This window comes from Diabrotica undecimpunctata, chromosome 4, assembly GCF_040954645.1.
Source record: "Diabrotica undecimpunctata isolate CICGRU chromosome 4, icDiaUnde3, whole genome shotgun sequence".
Classification (NCBI taxonomy): domain Eukaryota; kingdom Metazoa; phylum Arthropoda; class Insecta; order Coleoptera; family Chrysomelidae; genus Diabrotica; species Diabrotica undecimpunctata.
The window spans coordinates 142,940,871-142,962,307 of record NC_092806.1 but is presented as its reverse complement, the minus strand read 5'-3'; the positions used below and the strand labels follow the sequence as shown (position 1 = coordinate 142,962,307).

The following is a 21,437-nucleotide window of genomic DNA, read 5'->3' as shown; positions in this document are numbered from 1 at the left end:
AAAGCAGAACTACCTATTTACTAAAGACACATTAAAAATATGGCTTAAAGGAGTGTTTCCAAAGACTTGGAATAATGTTTACAGAATACCTATCCTCAATCCTGGTAAACTACGTTCAGATCCAAACTCCTACCGTCCAGTATCGTTAGGATATGCAATGAGCAAAGTGTTGGAAACATTAATCACCTAATGCCTTATTTGGATACTCGAGCAAAGATCTGTTCTATCTAACAAACAAAGCGGATTTCGTAAAGATAGATCAACTCTAGACAACTAAGCTGACCTCGGGTCCGAAACATATGAAGCGCTAGCAAATAATCAAAGTTTTATAGCGGTATTTTTTGACGACAAGTGCCTCTGAAATGAAAAAGACCAAAGAAAATTTTTAGCCTATTATAAGCTAGCTAGCTAGCTATAAATGTTTCAACATATAGTGAAAATTCCGTCAAAAACAATGTATTTGCTTCTTGTTTCCACACAAAATATTTTCAACGAAAAGATCTTAACCCCCTTTCTATGAAAGCTTTAATAGATACCTAACCAGTATAACAGTATATTCCCTAAAATATACCAAACCAAGCTCTTAACCGTTCTCTCTTGGATAGTTTACAAAGATTAGTAAACAACTTAGTGCTTCCTCTATGGATAAAAATTTTACAGTAAGATTGATAAGTACTAGAATTACCAATATAATACACTGACGTCTTTAAATCAGAAAAAGGAGAGTGATGTACCTTCTCACACAATGAATATACTGCTTCTTACCAAATCTCAAATTTTAGCACGGTATATACAGAAATTTTGGGTTAGGTAAAAGAAACGAAAGAGGTGATAGATTAGTCCAGTACTACCCGGAGAAAGAATAAGTAATAACAAATACATACTACGACCTACCCTCACGAATATTATACACGTGGACTTCTCCAAAAGATAACACCAACAATATAATCAGAAACCAAATAGATTTTATAACGATTAACAAAAGGTTTCGTAATGGAGTACAAAGTGCAAAAATATATCCAAGTGCAGATGTAGATACGGACCATATTCTATTACTAGCAAACGTCAACATTAAACTCAGAAAACCGGAAAAAAAAGTTAAAACCACCAAAATAAACATCAAACACCTAAAAGACGACAACTGCCAACAGCAACTAAACGCAGACATAAATAAATAAATTAACTAAAGGAAGCCTGGAATGGGCAGATATGAAAAAAGCCATACTAAAAGCGGGAAAAGAGGTCCTAGGCGAAGAAGAGAAAACCACTAAAGAGGAGAACAACGGAAATAGTTGAGCTAATAACTAAAAGAAGAAAATACAAAAATAAAAATAAATATAAAATCATCAAGAATAAAATCAAATATGAAATTAGAAAGGCTTAGGAGGAATGGATGAACAAGGAATGCCATGAACTGGAAGAACTCAGCAACAAAAAGAAAATGAACAAGATATAGGTGAAGAAGAAAAATACCTACAAATTTTACCCTCAGAAGTAAAGAATGCCTTACAGAATGCAAAACAAGGAAAATCACCGGGTCCTGATCAAATTCCAGTTGAACTGTTAAAAGCTTTGGCGGTAATATCGATATTTTTACCTCTACCAAAATACAACAATCCCAAATCATGTAATGACTATAGATTAATAAGCTTAATGTGCCACCCTGTAAAGATTCTCTTGAAAATTGTTCAAAACCGAATTTATAAGAAATGTGAGGAGCAGATAGATCAAACGCAGTTTGGCTTCAGAGGAGGCGTGGGTACAAGAGAGGCATTATTTGCGTTGACAATACTCTTGCAGAAATGTCGGGAATACAACACGAGTGCATATGTATCCTTCATAGACTTTAGGAAGGCCTTTTACCGAGTGCAGCATATGAAGTTAATAAATGAATTAAAAAACATCAATTTAAATAAAAAAGACATTAAGTTTATTAAGGCTATATACTGGAACCAGAAAGCAGTAGTAAAGGTGAACGATATAGAAACAAATAATTTACCGATTGCGAGAGAGATCAGGCAAGGATGCGTCTTTTCTCCGACGCTTTTCAATGTGTACTCACAGGTCATATTCAGAAAAGCCTTATGGAAAAAGAAAAGAGGGAATAAGAATTGATGGAACAATCGTAAACACCATGAGATTTGCAGATGATACGGTAATTATAGCTGAGAGTATAGAAGAACTACAAACTTTACTAGATGCAATAAATAGTGAATGCATTCAAATGGGACTTGACATCAACACAGATAAGACCAAATTTATGATAGTATCAAGGAGTCCAATAAATATTGAACAACTAACCCTTGGTGGACAGCAAATAAAGAAAGTGACAAAATATAAATATCTGGGAACTTACATCAACACAGAATTAGATCCAGACTAAGAGATCAGGGTACGACTAGAAATGGCAAGGACAGCGTTCTTAAAATTCAAGCAATTGTTCTGTGACAAAATTCTGAATACTGCGCTGAGACTGAGGTTTGTTGAATGTTACGTCTGGTCCCAACTATTATACGGGGTAGAAACATGGACGTTAAAAGCGCAAATAGTTAAGAAGCTTGAAGATTTTTAACTTTGGATATACCGGAGAATGTTGAGAATTCCATGGACTGCCAGGGTCACCAATGAGGAAGTGCTGGGAAGGATGGGTCGAGACAAAAAATTGTTGAGAACAATAAAAGTACGTAGGACTGCATACCTTGGACACATACTGAGGAATGATAAATATAGTCTTCTGCAGGTCATGCAGGGTAGAGTCGATGGCAAAAAGGGAATAGGTAGAAAGAGGAAGTTATTTCTGCGAAATATTCGAGACTGGACAAACATGACTGTAGACGAATTATTCCGCGTTGCAAGAAACAGAGAAACTTTTGAAATGTGGTCGCCAACCTCCGTTAATGGGGACGGCATAGGAAGAAGAAGATATACAGAAAAACTGATAGCCATATACAAAGCATTAGAATATGACCTGAATGTTAACTTAGACAGATGCCTACTAACAGATTCTTTAAATATTATTTATATATATATATATATATATATACATAGTGGTTCTTAATTCCGTTTTTTAGTTTGTTTCGTCATTTAGGCAACTTATTTTTTTCTTTTCCTCCCTTATACATACATTTATTTTTCAGAACTATTACTTTTGCCATAATCTTAAGTAAGTCTTATTAATGTTTTTTCACATATGTTTTTGTTTTAAAATAATTTCGTTTACAGACAATTTCAGATTTTCCATTTATAAATCGACTTTTGTAAATTTAATCTACAACATACTTCATTAGTCATTTTTTACACGTGGTTAACGAGTTAAAAAAAAACTTCCTTAACATGATTACAGTAGATTATATATTAAGGAAAACGACAATCGATCCTATCAACGGTTTTAATCAATCCAGCATAACAGGCCCTGTAAATTGGTCCTTTAGGCACTCTGTAAATGGTTCTAAATTATAGCAGCACATTATCATTCACCTAAATTTATGGCCCTCAATCGTAATGGATGCTTACCCCCGCACACGTCCTGTTTATGTTGCTATTATTGACAATCGCTATTGTTTGCGAGGTATTGATTTTTGTGGAAAAAAATGTTATTTCCAATTACCACTTCCGGTGCAGATAACTGGTATAGAGGAAAATAAACTCACTTTATTATTCATAGCTTCGTAAAAGATTAAAGTGGGGTTTTAAAACAGGAAATAATGTTTGAGTTTTGATGGAAACGTGCCTTAAAACAACTATGAATTATAGTCCATACGTTGGAAATTATTGGCAGAATTGTAATTACAATTTTAAAATTCGTTTTGTGTGTATAAATTTTCCACACAATTTTAAATTACAGTTTTTAAACGAGGATAAATAACATCGGAAGTAATAAACGAAGCAAAAGTATCATACAGATAATTAAACCAAAGGAGTCGACAAAGCATTACACAAAATAATTGTAGGGGAATAGATCGAAGTATATCTCACAAGACCCTGCGACAATAATAACGGAGGAAGCTCAAATTACAGGAAAAGATATAACTAAAGCACCGAAGAAAGCCAAACACAACAAAGCACCAGGGGCATGAAATATAAAAATGAAAATTTTAAAATATGGCGGCGCAGGGTTCGTATTCTTATATAAGTGTTCAATAAAATTGAAGTAGGAAAATAGATTCCAGATTCCAGAGGAGTGGAGTCTGTCATACATGTTCTTTGTTTTAAAATATTCTTATATAAAAGAAGTTATATAAAAGAAAAAATCATTTATCAGACAAGTGGTAGAAAAGAACAAAGAAAAAATAAGGAATCACATAATTATGATCTTTAGAGAATTGGAGAAAGCATACGATATCGTGCCCAGGATTCAACTGTGGGAAGAATGCATGTTAGAGAGAAATGGATGAATATAAAAAAACAGAGAAGCGAATAAAGTAAGGCAATAAGATAACAAAAACAATCACTGTAACACCTGTCCTCGAACAGAGATGTATTCTACACATTTTAAGATATATAAATTAGGCTTTGAAAATATAGTATAGAGAATATGGTCAAGTCATGTTTGCACAAAATAGGAAAAACATGAAATACATGTATATGAAAAGAAAATTAAAGGAAGAATGTGAGCTATCGGGACTGAAAATAAATATATTTAAGACCGAATAACTATGTATTTGATCGAAGGTTGCAGATCTAAACTTATGTTTAGAAGAAGAGACTATTAAAAGTTATATAACTAGTAAGTATTAGGGTCAATGATCAGCCGTGATAATTTTTGTATGAAAGATATAGAAATGAAAGTAGCACGAAAAAACTAGCAACAAAAACACTCCATGGAGTGATTTAAACAAACACTCTTACAAAAACAAAAAAGGATCTTTCAGAGTATAGTGCTGAATATACTCCCAGAGTATAGTGCTGCTTCCACTCCATACTCAAATACAAGATTTCTACAAATAAGTAGAGACGACAGAATAAGAACAAAAGAAATATAGAACAAAATTTAAGAAAAACTTAAATATAAAAAGAAAATATAAAACAGAGCCCTGCAGTGGTACGGGTTTGTACAAGAAATGTCAGAGCACAGTTGAACACAAAGAATATTGGACTGGGACGCGCCGGAAAGAAGACGGGGAGGAAGAGCTGCTATAAGATGGAAAGCATACATAGAAAATGCTATAATAGATAGAGATCTCAAAGGAGGTGACTAGAAAAATAAAGTGCCGTAGAGGAAAAAAAACGGTGAACTCATAACAAAAAAAAACCGAAGAAAAAGAGAAAAAAACGATGCGCTTGTCGATTTTTAATGTAGATATCATCGTGACCATCATCATCATGATTACATTTGCCTGTCTTTCTACGAGAAGCTGGTTTTTCCAATTGAATTTATTCATAAACATCTCTCTTGTATCATATCATTAGCAACTCTTTTCACAGGGACATTTTCTGTATCAGGCATCAGCTCCTTTTTAGTCTTTCTTACCTACTTCCTACAAAACCTTACACTTAAACAATTCTTTCTATTGGGTTAATACAATTTCAACGTTAAACATAACGCGTTTTCTTATATATTATATATATATATATATATATATATATATATATATATATATATATATATATATATATATATACAACGCAAAAGTCTGGGGATATTTTTATAAATAGACGTATTTTGTTTGTCTGTAATCAACTTAAAAAAATACAAAATTTGTAGTTTAAATTGTTGTTTAATATGTCAAAAACCATAAATTGCAAAGGAAACAGAAAATTTGAGAAAAAAAAAATATATTGCAAATCACCCATGTTTCACATACCACCATAAAATGTCAAAAATACGAAATATAAACTTAAAATAAAATATGGCCACCACGTTGGTTTATCACAGCTCTAAATCTACTGTTTATGCTCCGAATTACATTGTTAATGTCTGCTTGAGGTAGTTGTGTCCATTGTTCTCTCAAAAGCTCTTTTAATTGAAACTCATTGTAGATATTGCTCATATGTGCAATAAGTCTTCCTTGGAGCATGTCCCATACATGCTCAATGGGATTCAAGTCCGGTGATTGTGCTGGCCACGGCAATACATCAATACCCTCGTTATCCAACCAGTTTGTTGCATGTGCAACATGCGGTCGAGCGTTATCATGCATAAAGTAAGAATTTTCTCCAAGATCAGCAGCAAACGGGCGCACAACAGCTCCAAAAATAGTGTCCAAATATTGCTGACTTGTGATAAAGCCACGTGGGTAAATGAGGTCAGTTCTTCCGTCAATCATGATTCCGCCCCATACGATTAATGTACCACCTCCGTATGCATATACTTCTTGAAGATGTCGTAATCGTTCTCCATTTCCGGGTCGTCTACAAACTCTTGTCCGACGAGAATCTGGATGAAATCCATATCTAAACTCGTCACTAAACAAAACTGTGGCCCAGTCATTGTCAGTCCAATTCTGAAATTCTTGACACCAGGTTAATCTTGCAGCGCGATTGCCTCTAGATTGAGGTGGACATCTCAGTGGTCGCCGACTACCAAGATTGGCTTCATGGAGACGATTCCTCACAGTACTCCTGCTAATTGTTACATTATGTGCAAGCTGTAATTCATTAACCAGCTCGGGTGCTGTGATTGTTGGCTGCCTTCTTGCATTTAAAATTAAATATCGGTCTTGAGTGACAGTTGTAGAGCAACCACGTCCTGGATGTTGCTCGGCTGGACTACCAGTGTCTCTAAACCGACGTAACAAACGACTTACGACGCTTTGGGATACACCCAGCTGGTCAGCAACTTTAGCTTGTCGCACACCAGCTTGAAGGAGACCCACGGCTCTATGCATCTCGTCCAACGTTAAACGTTGTCGTTGTATGGTAAAAGAACAATATCTTTAACTCACCTATTAAGCAAGAATGGTATAAACTGACTAAAATTAAAAATACACAAAACATAAAAATGTCGATTTTTTGTGCCTTATAAAAAACATTCTAAAACACGCATTGCTATCAGTTTTACAATTTTTTTTTGATAAGAAGTGAGTGTCTGTATCAACAATTATAGTACAAGCAAATTTATATGGCCATGAAATTTCTGTCATTGGTATTGTCAAATTATTAAAATATCCTTAGACTTTTGCGCTGTATATATATATATATATATATATATATATATATATATATATATATATATATAACAAATATATTTTTGCCTTAATAAAGCTATTTTCTTAAATAGGGTCGGAAACGGTTTCTTTCTTGTCAGTCATTATTTATTTGCATCCCTTATACAAGTAGCCACAGAATGTAACGCTGCGAAGACGAAATAGGGCATTACACGGCCTGTGATCATTTAAGTTCCGCAAAGTCTTTGAATCGAATCACTTCAAAGGGCTTTTCTGACAGCTCGAAATTACATCTAACAATCTAAATGCATTTAGCAGAACAGCCGAAATTTCCAGGGCATAGAGCATTAATGAAATTAAACAAAAATATTCGGAAATTAGAAAAGTTTTGAACTTTGTTTATAAGTTTTGGATTTTAAACTTAAATAAAAATTGCGCAGGCCTGTTTAAAAGCTTTATTTGGTTTATAAATTTATATCTAAAATATTTTATTATTATTAAATTTTTTTCTAGCATATAAAAAATTTGTTTAGTTAATAGGAAATAAATAACTTGACAAAAGTGGCACCATACACTTCAGGACAGATAAAATAGTTGTGAATTTTTTCCGCGCAGGGTTATTAGTGGATATAACAAATGTATGAAATATTACATTAAATAAAATTCAATAACTTGTTATCTTTTAAATAGCTTAATACTGTCAAAATTTTTTTGGTGAGAATTGTCTTGAGATCATCATCTGTGAATCCGTGGGATCTTCTTTTTTCCTTGAATTGAAGACAATAAATCAAGATGTGTTTCGTGGTCAGTGGGTAAGAGCAGTTGGAGCAGATAGGTAGTGGTTCTTTTGTTATTAGGTATTATGTGTTAAGGCAGTATGGCCAATTCTTAAACGATTAATAATGACTTGGTTTCTTCTGTTTAAAGGAGTCTCCAGAACATCAGTTATTTTTGGGCAAATTGCATTTAATTTAGTACCTAATTTTTCCATGGCACAATTTTGCCAAGTATTACTGCAGTGGATTTTAACCAGGTTTTTTAGATTTGTGTACGGATATGTGTTAAATTTTGCAGGATGTTTTGAGTTCATTCGACTTTTGTTAGATAGTTGGTCTGCTTTTGCATTTCCGTAAATACCTATATGTGAAGGTACTCAAATAAAAGCCGCTTCCTTTCCTAATGATCGAAATTTTTCTAGGTCGTTTATTATACTCTGTATAATAGGGTTGTTGGTATATATTTATTTCAGTTCCAGTAATGCATTTAATGAGTCTGTTACGATAATGCACTTCATCGTTCTACTCTTTTCGAAGAAGATTAGGGCTTCCAAAATAGCTGTAGCCTCACCTGTTAGTATACTGCAGTTGGTTGGTATCCATATGCTATAAGAATTTTCTTTACAGTAGTAGGCAGCAGCGTGACCATTTGGAGTTTTAGAGGCATCAGTAAAGATTTGCAAATAATTAGGATATTGGTCTAGAATTTCCATGAATAGAGATTTAGTTATTGTGGAATTTGTAGTTGATTTGGGATACTTAATTTATTATTATGAAATTATTTTCTTGTGACATGCTACTTTATAATAATTAATATCTTGTTTAATAAATAATTCTATGGAAAGTTGTCACTGATCTTTTACGCGATCTGTCGAAATTTCTTCGACCCTTTGGTGATTTATGACTTTTGCCACTTTTTTATGCCATTTTGACAACTGTTCTTTTAAATTATTCTTATGTAAATATTCTAGTACTTTTTGTGTTAAGGTTCCATTATTTTGTCTTATATAGTTCTGAAGAGATTAGGAAATGCCAAAAGGTCTTAACCTTGATGAAAAAAAAATCCAAATCCGCATCTCCATGCGGTAGAATACCGGCAACATTCAGTTGGGTAACTAACAGATAAGACAGGAACCGAGTGATTTCCGGTCAAAGCACTTCCCCTCTTATTAACCAAAAGGTGTTGGGTGGATTGGTAACTGGTAGGGCACGTTTGTCCTGGGTTTTAAAAATTAGCTTCAGATATATAGGAAATACTAATAAGTCAATGGCAGAAGTATGTTAGAACTCACGAGATGACTACCACGTTACATATCCTAAGTAAAATTATCATAACCAGTAAGTAATTACTGACCGTAAACGACTATGAGACTAAATAGAAAATTATTTAAAGAATTAGTAGCCTAGAAAATTTAACAGCGCAATAAAAAGACTCAAACTTACTGAGAATAAGTGAAATACGGTAGCTACTAATTGAAAGTGCGAAAGAGAGAATGCAACAATCTTTCATTTGGACAGCAGAGAAAAATATGTCAAATATAGACAAGAAGAAAGCGGTTTTAGTAAATAATAAAATCTAAAAGATATCAAAATGTTTTTATTTCGTTACAGATCGTTTCATATTTATCTAGGTAACTGCGCAGCTTTTAGTTTTAAATGTTCTTCTTCTTTCAGTACCCTGTCCGATTATCGAACGTTAGCGATCATATTGGCAATAATAACTTTGTTTACGGCAGCTCTAAATAAATTAGCGGTGGTCTCTTGATACCATTCTCCGAGATTTCGGAGCCATGATGTTCGTTGGTTCTAACTTCGTTTTGCTGACAACCATAAGTTTTTTCTTAGAAGTATTAGCCCATATTCATCACATGCTTCGTGTACCCTGTTTATAAGTGGTTGCAGGTTTTCTTCATTGGAGGCAATAAGTACCGTGTCGTCTACATATCTGAGATTGTTGACATTAATTCCGTTGATTTTAATGCCCGTATCTTCAACTATGGCTTCTTTGAAAATAAATTTGGAGTAAATATTAAAAAGTAGAGGCGATAGATTACATCCTTGCCTCACTCCACGTCGTATTTTCACTGCTTCCGTCGTATTGTGTCGCTCGTATGTCTGCACGTTGATGCCAATACAAATTTTTGATAATACGGAGGTCTCGGTCATCAATTCCCACCTGTTGCAAGACACCTATGAGTTTGTCATGGTTTAGTCGGTCAAAGGCCTTTTCGAAGTTGACACATATATACTGATTGTTCTCCTCTCCCTCTACTGAATAGTAGAGTAGTAATCAAGACAGAACTATTATTATTTCTGATTATAACTCCTAAAATAGGAAGAGGTGAAGTGAGTAACGCAGTTTGCACGTATAGATTGCGGACTTTGGGACAAGAATTGAACGAGATGATTGACTAATCTAGTTTTGCTAGGAAAAAAGTTGGTTACAACTTGTTAACTAGTTATAGATATAAGTTACCATCAAGAAAGTTCACCACAAGAGAAATAGGGACAAATTGCTACAATTCTGATAAATTTTATAAAAATAACCAAACAATTCTTTCTCTCTTTTAGAAAAGCACAGCCAAAGCATATCCTGGAGCAGATATAAATTCTCATTTAAACTTAATTAAGAGTTTAACTAAAAACCTAGTTAAGAAACAAAATAGCAAAAGATTATAATATGGATCATCTCAGAAAGCCTGACATAAAAGTGAAGCTGATAAAAAGTATTTAAGAAGCAAGAAGGACCAGTAAATCAGAGACAAAATATTAGAGCTTTTGGACGAAAGAAGACAAAATAAAAATATTCCCTGATTTTAAACTTGATACTAGATCCAAATTGTACTCCCAGGAAGAGATACATGATTTAGTGTGATATTTCTCTGATATCTTTCCAAAAATGCAGCTGAGATTCCGACTGAAGAGTGAATATGTATTACTACCTGTATTTTCTGTTGGGTCAGATATCGTAAAAACAATTTTCTTTATTACTCCACTCGAGACAGAAATTATTTATGTCATTTGCAGTGACATTAAATGTTTGTTGATTTAATTTAACATCTTGTATAAATCCACATCTCTTTCTCAACTCATTACAATAAAGCCTAAAAGCAGTTTTATTCGATAACGGCTATTTATGTGCATCTATTCCTGTTGGACATTCTGTGTTTTTAAAAAATGAAAACTTGGCAATTATTCCCTAAAAATTCAAATATCAAGATCGCAGATAGTAAATGGCCGGTGATTTAAACATCTAGTGTATGCTGCTTGGGCAATAAGTAAATTATATCAAATTTTTTATTTAATGTCTATGGGAAAGTCAAGACCGAAAAAATCACTCGTCAATGTAAAATTGTAAGACAAGAACGCTCTTGGTTAGACAAAATAAAGTTCTGCGAGAAAATTTGGCAACTTTTTATATAAGGTTACATCTGATGGTCTTTGAGTCTCTCGGGTAAGAGAAATATGTGGTAGATGCTATAAGTAGAATCAAGGGGAAGATATCCATATATAGAAGCACATGGATGGTGGCTTTTTTCTTCGATATAAAAAGTGTTTTTAATAGTGCTAGCTGGAAAATGATTGTCAGACTACTGGGCGACTCGGGAATATCTTCCTATCTACAGAACCTGCTCAGAAACTACTTTACAGATAGATACATTAATATTGCGAGGGGTTACTCTCTGAGAACCAGAGCGGGAGTGTAGCAGGGCTATGTACTGGGACCATTGCTTTAGAATGTTCTGTACAACCAGATTTTGGAGGCCGACATGAGCATTTTTGTACAGGCAACAGCAAATGCGGATGATCTAGTGGTAAGCACAGTGAAAATTGGTTAATCATGCAGAGAGGAAATCGAGGCCTCAACAAAGAGAAGACGTGGATGGAAAACAAGAACCTCATGCTAGCGGTCGAAAACATAAAGCTATGATCTTCAAGGATCCGAGAGCCAGAGAGCCAGAATACATATAGTTTTTGTTCCGAAGAGAAAATATATCATACCTGCCAAAAAGTGAAATACGTTATCTGCAAGGCCGAGGAGAGGACTTCGGTGCTAACGAGGATTATGCCCAATGTGGGAGGACCAGGGACTAACAAAAGGAGCATTTTAATAGAACTGGTCCATTCTACTGTGCTCTTTGCATTACCGGTATGGAAAAAAGTGATTAACATTAACAAATATAGGAATATGCTAGAGAAATCCAAAGTAGTCTGGATAAGAGGGTAGTGGACTTTAGTGCGCATGGGCCCTTCCATTCTGAATCCTTAATTCTATACAACCTGATACGGTCTATACCACTTAAAAAGAAGGTCTCTTGGATGGGCAATTAAAGGAATGACGTTTTCCACCATAGTTTATTCCATTTCATTCATGAGAAAACTTTCGGCAGATTTATAACATGCCAAAATCATGACAAATCTGCAAAGAGAAGGATGGTTCGTATATACGAATATTATGAAAACATTTTTGGGCAAAAATATAGATTCAAATACAAAAATATAGTACAAATAAATCTATAGTATTTTTGACAAATTGTGTTATATCGTGAGTGTAAAAATATATTAGATTATTTGCCCAAGAATTTGGGGATTGTGAGTAAAGAATTTAATTGAAAAGGATTACGTTTTATGACGATATTAGGGAGATGGAAAATAGATTTAAGTAAAATGCAGCACAACAATGATAGCAGACTACTGCTGGATGATACAAGGGGACATTCCAGATAGAATTCATACGCGAAAATGTAAGAAGAGGAGTGTCGTAGTAATAAAACGATATTAGGTAAATTCACAAATTCAAAAATAAATTTTTTTAATAAATATCCTTTTGAAAATAATAAATACGACTTTACATAGTTTTATACGCACTACCTATATATAATGTATAAATATATCTTTTTTGAGTCCGTTATCTTTTAAAGTTCTGTGCTGCAACAAAATGGACAATATTTTTAGATTTAGGATTAGTTACAATTATCAAAAGATCTTTTTAAAAACAAAACATTTTGTATACCTGTGTTATTTATATTTAATTTTTGTTTCAGGTAAGAGAAGCTTCAAATATAATTTTTTGTTTCAACTTAAGTACAAAGTAGGTAAGTATTTTATACAGAAATTTAAAGATTTTGTTAGGATCACATAGGCGAACAGTTTTAAAAAGACGCTGAAAAACAGAATATACCGACTAAATTTTTTATGCATTTCTTCCACACCAAAACTTTTTTATTTGATTGTATACATTTTTTGAAGTTCAAATGTATTTTTTTCATTTTTCCTAGTGGGCCGGAAATTTTTATTAATTAGCAAACAACTTATAAAAAAAAAAACAATTTCCTGAATCGCTTCGCGTAAATTTTTTTTAGACGTATCTCATCAAAGTTAAGACTTTTGTTACTACTTTCCCATGGTAATTTTTCGAAAAATGCTTGTTTTTCAAGTTATTTACATTTTATGTCTTGTTTTTGTTCACAATCAAATTTATTTTGCTCACTTCATAAAGTGTGACGAATTAACCACTGGGAAGTAAATATACCTCGTTTTATTTTGTCTAAATATGTATTTATAGCATCCAGCAATGACAGTATACTGCGAAACAATTTTAAGGCAGAAAAACCAAGACATTCATCAATTCCAATACGCAACAAGATGTCTTTTACAAAGCCAATTATAGAAATTTGTTTCTAAAAGATAAAGGTAGTTACGTAGTCCAGAAATACATCGTATGCTTCTTCTCTGTATTCCATTTTTTGTTTTCTTCTATCTAAGGCAGATGGCAGATACATCGTGTCCGTCCCTTAAGAGCGTAGGCGCAAAATTTCGGGTCAATGCTTTTTAATTGCATTCATTTTTTTTTAATCCTTAGAAAACTAATTAGTATTTTTGAAAAATTTAAACGCATAATGAAATAATACATTATTACTGACGACCGAAAGTCCCTGAAAACTTCTATAATGTTTATTTTCATAAGTTACAGGGGTGAGAAAAAAGAGAAAATTTAGTGTGATTTTTAATTTCAAATATCTCATTTAAATAAACCTTGTTTATTTTAAGGGACTTTCGGCACTCGGTAATAATGTAATCTTTCATTCTGCGTTTAAATTTTTCAAAAATATTTGTTAGAGTTCTCAGAATTCGAAAAAAAAAAATGAACGCATTTAAAAAGCATTGGCCCAAAATTTTGCGCCTACGCTCGTGTTAAGTTTTTACTATGGATTTTAATATATTTTTTTTATTAAGTAAACCGCGTCAACCATCAAAGGTTATTGGCGCCGAAGAGTTGTACATAAAATCAGATGTTTGCTTATAACAACTAATTACAATTGAGAACTTAAGTCTATTTTTATATTAGATTGTACAATTTAGTTATTTTTAAAAACTTAGTCACTTTATCACATTTACTATAGTTCAGAGCACTTTTCAGATCACTTGGTAAATCACTTTAAAGTCGTTCCAGGTAATAGAGTGGGCAACTAACAATAATGTGTTCGATTGTCAGAGGAATATCACAAACATAGCACAGTTTTTGTTGTTCTTTCTTCATTAGGTACTGGTGGGTTAATCTGGTATGTCCTATTCTCAAGCAAGTTGTATGACTTGATCTCGTCGCTTTTGTGGCATTATCCCTTTTGGTGACCAATTTGGGTTGATGCGTTGTAGTTTGTTGTCGTCAAGTTTTTTCCATCTTTCGAGTCATATTCTCATTCAAAATTCTTTGATGGTGGTTTGAATGTCGGAATAAGAAATTTCTGAGGGCTCTTTATCTGGTATATTCGTATAGCAGGCTTCTTTAGCTTCTCGATCAGCTTTTTCATTACCTATTATGCCTACATGAGATGGAATCCAAACAAATTTTACCCTTTTATTCTTACTGTAAAGTTCTTCTAGATCAATTTTAATTTGGCATAGTATTAGGTGGCCTTAATATTCCTTGTACTTCCCTTAAAGAATCTGTGAAGATGACTGCTTCCAATTTGGGCTAGTTTGATATATGTTGTAGGCATAATAAATATGGCATATAATTCGGCGGAATATATGGAGTACTTCTTAGGTAGTTGGAACTGATATTTAATTGTTTCGTCAACGAAAGCCGCGCCTACTGTTTCTATTTCAGAAGTTTTTGACGCATCTGTATATATTCGGTAATATCTTTTGTACTTGTCTTTAATCACTTGAAACCCTTGTAGAATTATATGTGATGAAGTATCAGATTTAGGATACAGCAGAAGATTTCTATGACATTTGGGGAGTTTTATGCTCCAAGGAGGACGGTAGTTTATTTCATTGGAAATAACTTTCGGAAAATTGAAACCTGTGGTTCTTTTACTAAATGATGCAGAAAGAAAGGGATTTTGTTCAAAAATTTAATGAAAATTGTCAAAAAATGTGTAGGAGTAAGCAGGGTTATTAGAGTTTGCTCCAATTTTAGCTGTATATTATAGACTTAGTCTGTGTCTTCTAATTGAAATAGGTGGTTCATCAGCTTCTACATACAGACTTTCTACTGGACTGGTCCTGTAGGCTTCAAGTGCAAGCCTGAATGCGGTATTTTATATGATGTCCAATTGCTTTCATAAACTATCTTTAGCTGAACTGTAGACTATTGATCCATAATCTAGCTTGCTACGAATCTGTGTTTTACATATATTTAGTACTTGTGTGGTATCAGCTCAATTATGATTGGCTAATGAGAATGTTCATATTTTGCATGCAAGATTTTTTAAGTTGTTGAATGTGGGTTTTCCAAGTGAGTTTTGTATCTAATATCATTCCCAAAAATCGATGTTCTTCTACATACTGCAAGTTTTGATTACATAGTGTTAATTTTAACCAACTTGTTTATTTGTTTCTTGAAAAACATTTTGCTTTTGTTTTGTTTGTAGAAGACTTTTGTAGTTTGTAGACTTTTCTAAAGATTTAATGGACTCTTGTAGAATAGTTGCAGCTATCCGGCTATTTTTATTGCTTACATAAAGAACAAGGTCATCTGCATATAAACGAATTTGGACAGGAGTATTAATATTATCAACAACTTCATTCATTGCAATCAAGAAAAGTTTTACACTAAGTGTTGATCCCTGGGGAGTTCCGATATCTTGGGTATACGAACTTGAAAAATGATTAGAATAGAATAGAATAGAATAGAAATATGCTTTATAGTCAAAAATCAGTCAAAAAGTACAAAAAGTATAAAAAGTATAAAACAAAAACAAATATAATAAAAAAAACAGAACAATACAATTTTAAATTAGTAAAATTATTGTATCACTTACATAATTTGTACAGACAACAACAAATGAGACAAATTGTAGCCCCTGCTTGAGACACCCAAATGTAATTATAAACAATACTAATTTTGTTTCTTTGTTATACATTAAGAAACTCGTCAACTGAATAATATGGTCTTTCAGAGAGATAGATTTTTGTCATCTTACGAAACTTAATGAAAGATGTTGCGGATTTAATTTCTCTTGAAAGATGATTATAACGTTACAAGCCGAATTTCTAATGGAGTAGCCATGATCAGGTCTATCGGGAAAAATGTTTAGATGCTTGCGAATCAAACAAACCGTTTCCAAAATAAATAAAGAGGGAAGCGTCAAAATTCCGTGATTTTTGAAGTAGGTCTTGCAATGAGTTGTTTGTTTGAGACCAAATAGAAAACAAATTGCTCATTTTTGCAACTTAAAAATAGTGTCAAATTGGGCCGCTGTACTAGAACCCCAAAATGGAATCTCATATCGAAGATCGGACTCAAACAATGAGAAATATGCCATTTTGACAGAATATAAATTTAGTTTCTTCGAAACAGATCTTATTGCAAAGCAAGCTGAGGCTAGTTTCTTCCTTAAGGAGTCAGCATGCAAGGACCATTTAAGATCGCTGTCGATAAGAATACCTAGAAATTTCACGGAATTAACAATACTGATTTGGCTCTCATTCAAAAGCAAGGGTTGAATGACTCCTTTATAAGATAATGCTACTGTCTTATCCACGGTAAAGCTAAGTAAGTTGGAGTCTGACCAAGCCTTGATTATAAGCAAATCAGCGGTTATAATTGAATGAAGCGTTGAAATATTAGAGCTGCTCCAAGTAATACTGATATCATCAGCAAATAGAAAAATTTTCCCTTTAACTTTCAAGTAAGTGATGTCATTAATGCAAAGTAAAAAAATAATGGGACCTAATACTGAACCTTGCGGTACTCCACACTCAATGTCTTTACAACTAGAGTCGGTGTCTTTTATTCTAACCAATTGTTTCCTACCTACCAAGTAAGTTTTGAACCAATTCAAAGACACACCCCGAATTCCATAGAAAGTTAATTTTTTTAATAGAATGTCGTGATTTACGCAGTCAAAGGCTTTGGAATAGTCACAGAAAACGGTGGCGGAGGAGAGGTTACTATTTAGTGATAGATATACCTCATGTAACACAGAAAACATGGCATCACTAGAACATATATTAGACAAAAAGCCGAACTAATTTTGCGATAAAATATTATGTTTTTTAATTAGTAAGTTTAACTCTAAAATTTCTATCATAAACAAAATTTTTGATAAAAGCTAGAAGATTTTCGTCCACACCCCATTGTTTTATTATTTTTAGGACATCATACTTCCACACAGTATCGTAGGCTTTTACTATATCAAAGAAGACGGTTTTAATATATTTAAAAGTATGCTATTGTATTTTATATGAGCATATATACATACAAGTTTAAAATACTGTCAGCGTTAATATTTACCTGTAAAACTGCGTGACAAAGCAGTCCCGTGGCCGTAAAAATTACGATAACCTTCAGAGCTGTTTTGAATCCTTCAATGTTCTTCACTCGATGTATCATTAGCATAATGTATAATCCCATACTCGTTGCGAAAATGAAATAGACAGATATCCACAAGTAGAAAAAGTAGCATATTCTTGCCCATTTAAGCATGAGGTATAGTTCTGAAAATTTAAATATGAATTAATTGTATTTATTCTCATTTATCTTATTTTATCGCTAGTACCTACATTATAATGTGAATGTATTAGAGGTAATGCTTTCACAGGGTAATTTTATCAATTTTCTTAATCCTTTTTAACCTACATACACTATCTGAATCCAGTTCGATGCTAAGCCTATACGCAGACGATACAGCGATAGCTGCTAGCAGTATTAACCCAGATCTAGCTACGAGACCCATACAGAGAGCACTTAACAAACTTGAGGCATGGTGTGTGCAGTGAAAAATAGCCGTCAACCCTGACAAAACACTAGCCATCATATCCCAAAAAGAAAAAAGCGGGCCAAAGGGGTACTATACCTATTCGATATCCCAATCGAATAGTCAAACTAAGCCAAATATCTAGGCACACCGTTAGTACTCCAGTCGTCAGAGAGGAAAATGCCACTGAACCTATAAAAATCGTACGAAGGAGATAAATTTTGCCAACCTCAAAAAAAGGTGCAAAAAAGTTTACAACTTTTACCCCCGGTAAAATACCGCCGTTAAAATACCCCCTAAAAGCTCCCCCGCAGGGGGGTGAAACGCAAAAAAATCAATTTACCAAGAATCTGTACACCGCAGAAAAAAATGTTTCAAATAAAAAATGTAGCTAAGATATTTTTAATACAGCTGTTTTTAACCTTCTACCACTGACGTGTTCTTTCTGGAACATAACTACGGAAGTGGCGCCATGTAGACCCCATGTAATTTCTATTTGGTATTGCCAACATTTTTTTAAAAATATGACAAAATATGTTCAATATAAATTTTTTGATATATTTTACATTAGTGTATGCATTTTTTTATAATATTTTGCCAAATTGTTAGTTATTCAACATATTACAAATTACATGCCAAAATATTCTAAATAATGAAACGGTTTACTAAAAATGTTTTTGTAATTTTTTTATTATGTAAAATGTTTATAAAATTCGAAATTTGGAATTCAGATAAAAAGTTACTTTGTACGTTCTTTACAAATATTAGCTCTACAGTTATCACACACTGATATCTTACAAACATCACATGAATTCTTAGTCTTTTTATCATTTTTTCGTGGACAGAGCCCACATCTTTTTCGTTTTTGGTTCATATCGGGATGCACGTTTTCATCAATCATCGGTTTGTTTAGTATTCTACTGAACAGTATTCAAATGTCGTTAAACGAGTTCTTTGGCGAGTAGCTTTACAAATACTGTCCGTAGTATGTTGTTTGCTTCTGGATAGCTTTGGTGTAATATATATGAATTAACTCCTGCGATGTCGATGATGGAATAAAATACCGCCATAGGCCAACGCCTAGTACGTCTACTTGAACTATAATTTGCACATTTTTTTTTTCAAGAGCATCTACGCCTCCTTTGGTTTCGTTATAAAAGACAAGTCACCACTAGCTCCCTCACTATTATCTTCTACTACCGAATCTGTATCATGCTCAGTTTCAATGTCATTTAAAGAGCCACCTGACTCTTCCATATCGCTACCCTCACTTTCTACTTCGTCATGCCATGCTAACAGAGCTTCTTCATAGTTTCGTAATGTACTGTTTTAGATGAACCTGCCGTTTTCGTAAATTTTTCACAAACACTCACGTGGTGCCAAAATGACCCCTTTCAAACTAGATTTTTTAACAACAAAAATAAAAAATTCTGCGTCTTCTATTCATATTTCAAATGCCTTATACATATATGTTATCAAAGCACAAAATTAAAATTTCATGTCATAGGTTTTAAAAATTGATCTTTAAAAATGTAAATTTTACTACAACTAATCAATGAAAGTGATCAATTTTCTTGATCTCACGAGAAGCGTGAAAAATAACAAAAATCGCGCCACGTTTATTTATTTAACAGCTGTATAAAATCTGAGTTTATTTGCGGCAAAATACAAAAACTGCATACTAAAGCTAAGTTCTTTACCATTAAAACGCATCTTAATTTTTGTGGATAGGTCAGTTGAATCAAAAGATATCGAATTTTAACCGTTGAGCTGATACAAATTTTATTTAACATTGACTTCGTCCGTGAAATTGACATTCAAAATCGCCGGTCGCTTCAAGCGTTGTTTCTAAGAGAACGGTTCATTCTACATAAAAAATGCTTATTAACATTTTTGTTTGAAATTGTCTCAGCTACATTTTTTACTTGAAATATTTTTTTTACGGTGTACAGATTCTTGGTAAATCTATTTTTTTGTGTTTTTACCCCCCCTGCGAGAAGGGTTATAGGAGGAAGCCCGGGGGTAAAAGTGGTAAACTTTTTGCATCTTTTTTGGGGTCCAAAAGTATTATTACCTGCAAAATTTAGCTAATTCGCATTACTTTTAGGGGTCAAGTCCCTGACGACTGGACTATTGTTAAAAAGATAAAGCACTCACGAGTCGACTCTCATCACTAATAGATCTAAAAAGTAAACTCAGATTTAAAACAAAGATTAGGATGGCAAACTGCATAATTTTGACCGTCCAGAACTTCATGATCAGAGAGAATATTCCTAAGTGCGTCCCATAAAGGTACGTATTTAGGAATTTACAACAAAAAATAATCCTGAAAACAATGGACGTAAGAGCACAGGAGATATTCAACAACCTCAGGAACCATCCGAGCAGATTATGACGTTGATTATGAGTTGACAGACTATGACGAAAACGTAAGGACGATACATAGACGGCCCAAGCAGCAGCTAGCAGGATATAGATAAAACCCAGAAGATTAATAAAGAATGAGATAGCCATACGATAGTCTTACGTACGCAGTAACAAAAAAATCCCTGTGTTATCTTCGTTCTTTTATTTAGTTATGTTTAATTTCAGTGATGAATTCGACCTTTATTTGATAAAAGTTCATTTTATATATCACTAAAACACTGAAAACTACAGCTGTTTCGACAGCCTACCTTTCTCAAGTGATCTATTTTTGGTATGTGTTTACACTTTATAGTCTTTAACGAAATAGTTTGAGGAGGAGAGAACTGTTTGTCTCAAGTTGGTCATTCAGAATTATGTCTGTGTTTTTAGTTTGTTAGATTCCATAGATTCTAATAAAAATAGCTTAAGGCCTTTATTTTGTATGTGAAGAATTTGAAATTCGTCGTTAAAAGAATGATTATGATCTAGAAGGTGAAGTTCATATGTAAAATCTGTTTTTCTATTATTGAAAGCCCTTTTATGTTTTGATATACGTTTGTTAAAATTTCTACCAGTTTGATTGATGTAAGTTTTTAGACCGTCGCCACATTTAAGTTTCTATACACAACTGTGTATAGAATTACACAGTGGTGTAATTCTATACACACAGTGGTGTATAGAATTCTCACCTAAAATACAACCTACAATAAATAGGTCCCCACCTACTCCTGGGATTGCACACCCCATCCATTGCTACTTTATTTCTATTATTATTATTTAATCTTAACCTTTACTAACAACGCTCTGGTACGGCAGTTATGCCAAATATGCAACCAGACCATGTGAATTCTGAGGCACAAACATAAAGACGCCCTTCAGGCTATCGCCCCTCAGGCAAAACAGCCTTTCAGGCAAGTCAAAGAACCTACAGTCGCGAAACC

At 33.4% G+C, this 21,437-nt stretch overlaps 1 protein-coding gene across 3 annotated transcripts in view; it reads right to left on the bottom strand.

Annotated features, from left to right (window-relative positions):
* LOC140440135 (transient receptor potential channel pyrexia-like) overlaps positions 1 to 21,437 on the bottom strand; it is a 165,584-nt gene that overhangs the window by 63,682 nt on the left and 80,465 nt on the right. For all 3 annotated transcript variants that reach the window (XM_072530428.1, XM_072530430.1, XM_072530429.1), the window contains one exon: positions 17,628 to 17,830. In XM_072530428.1, the coding sequence (XP_072386529.1) occupies positions 17,628 to 17,830 (203 nt within the window). The remainder of the gene's footprint in view (positions 1 to 17,627; positions 17,831 to 21,437) is intronic.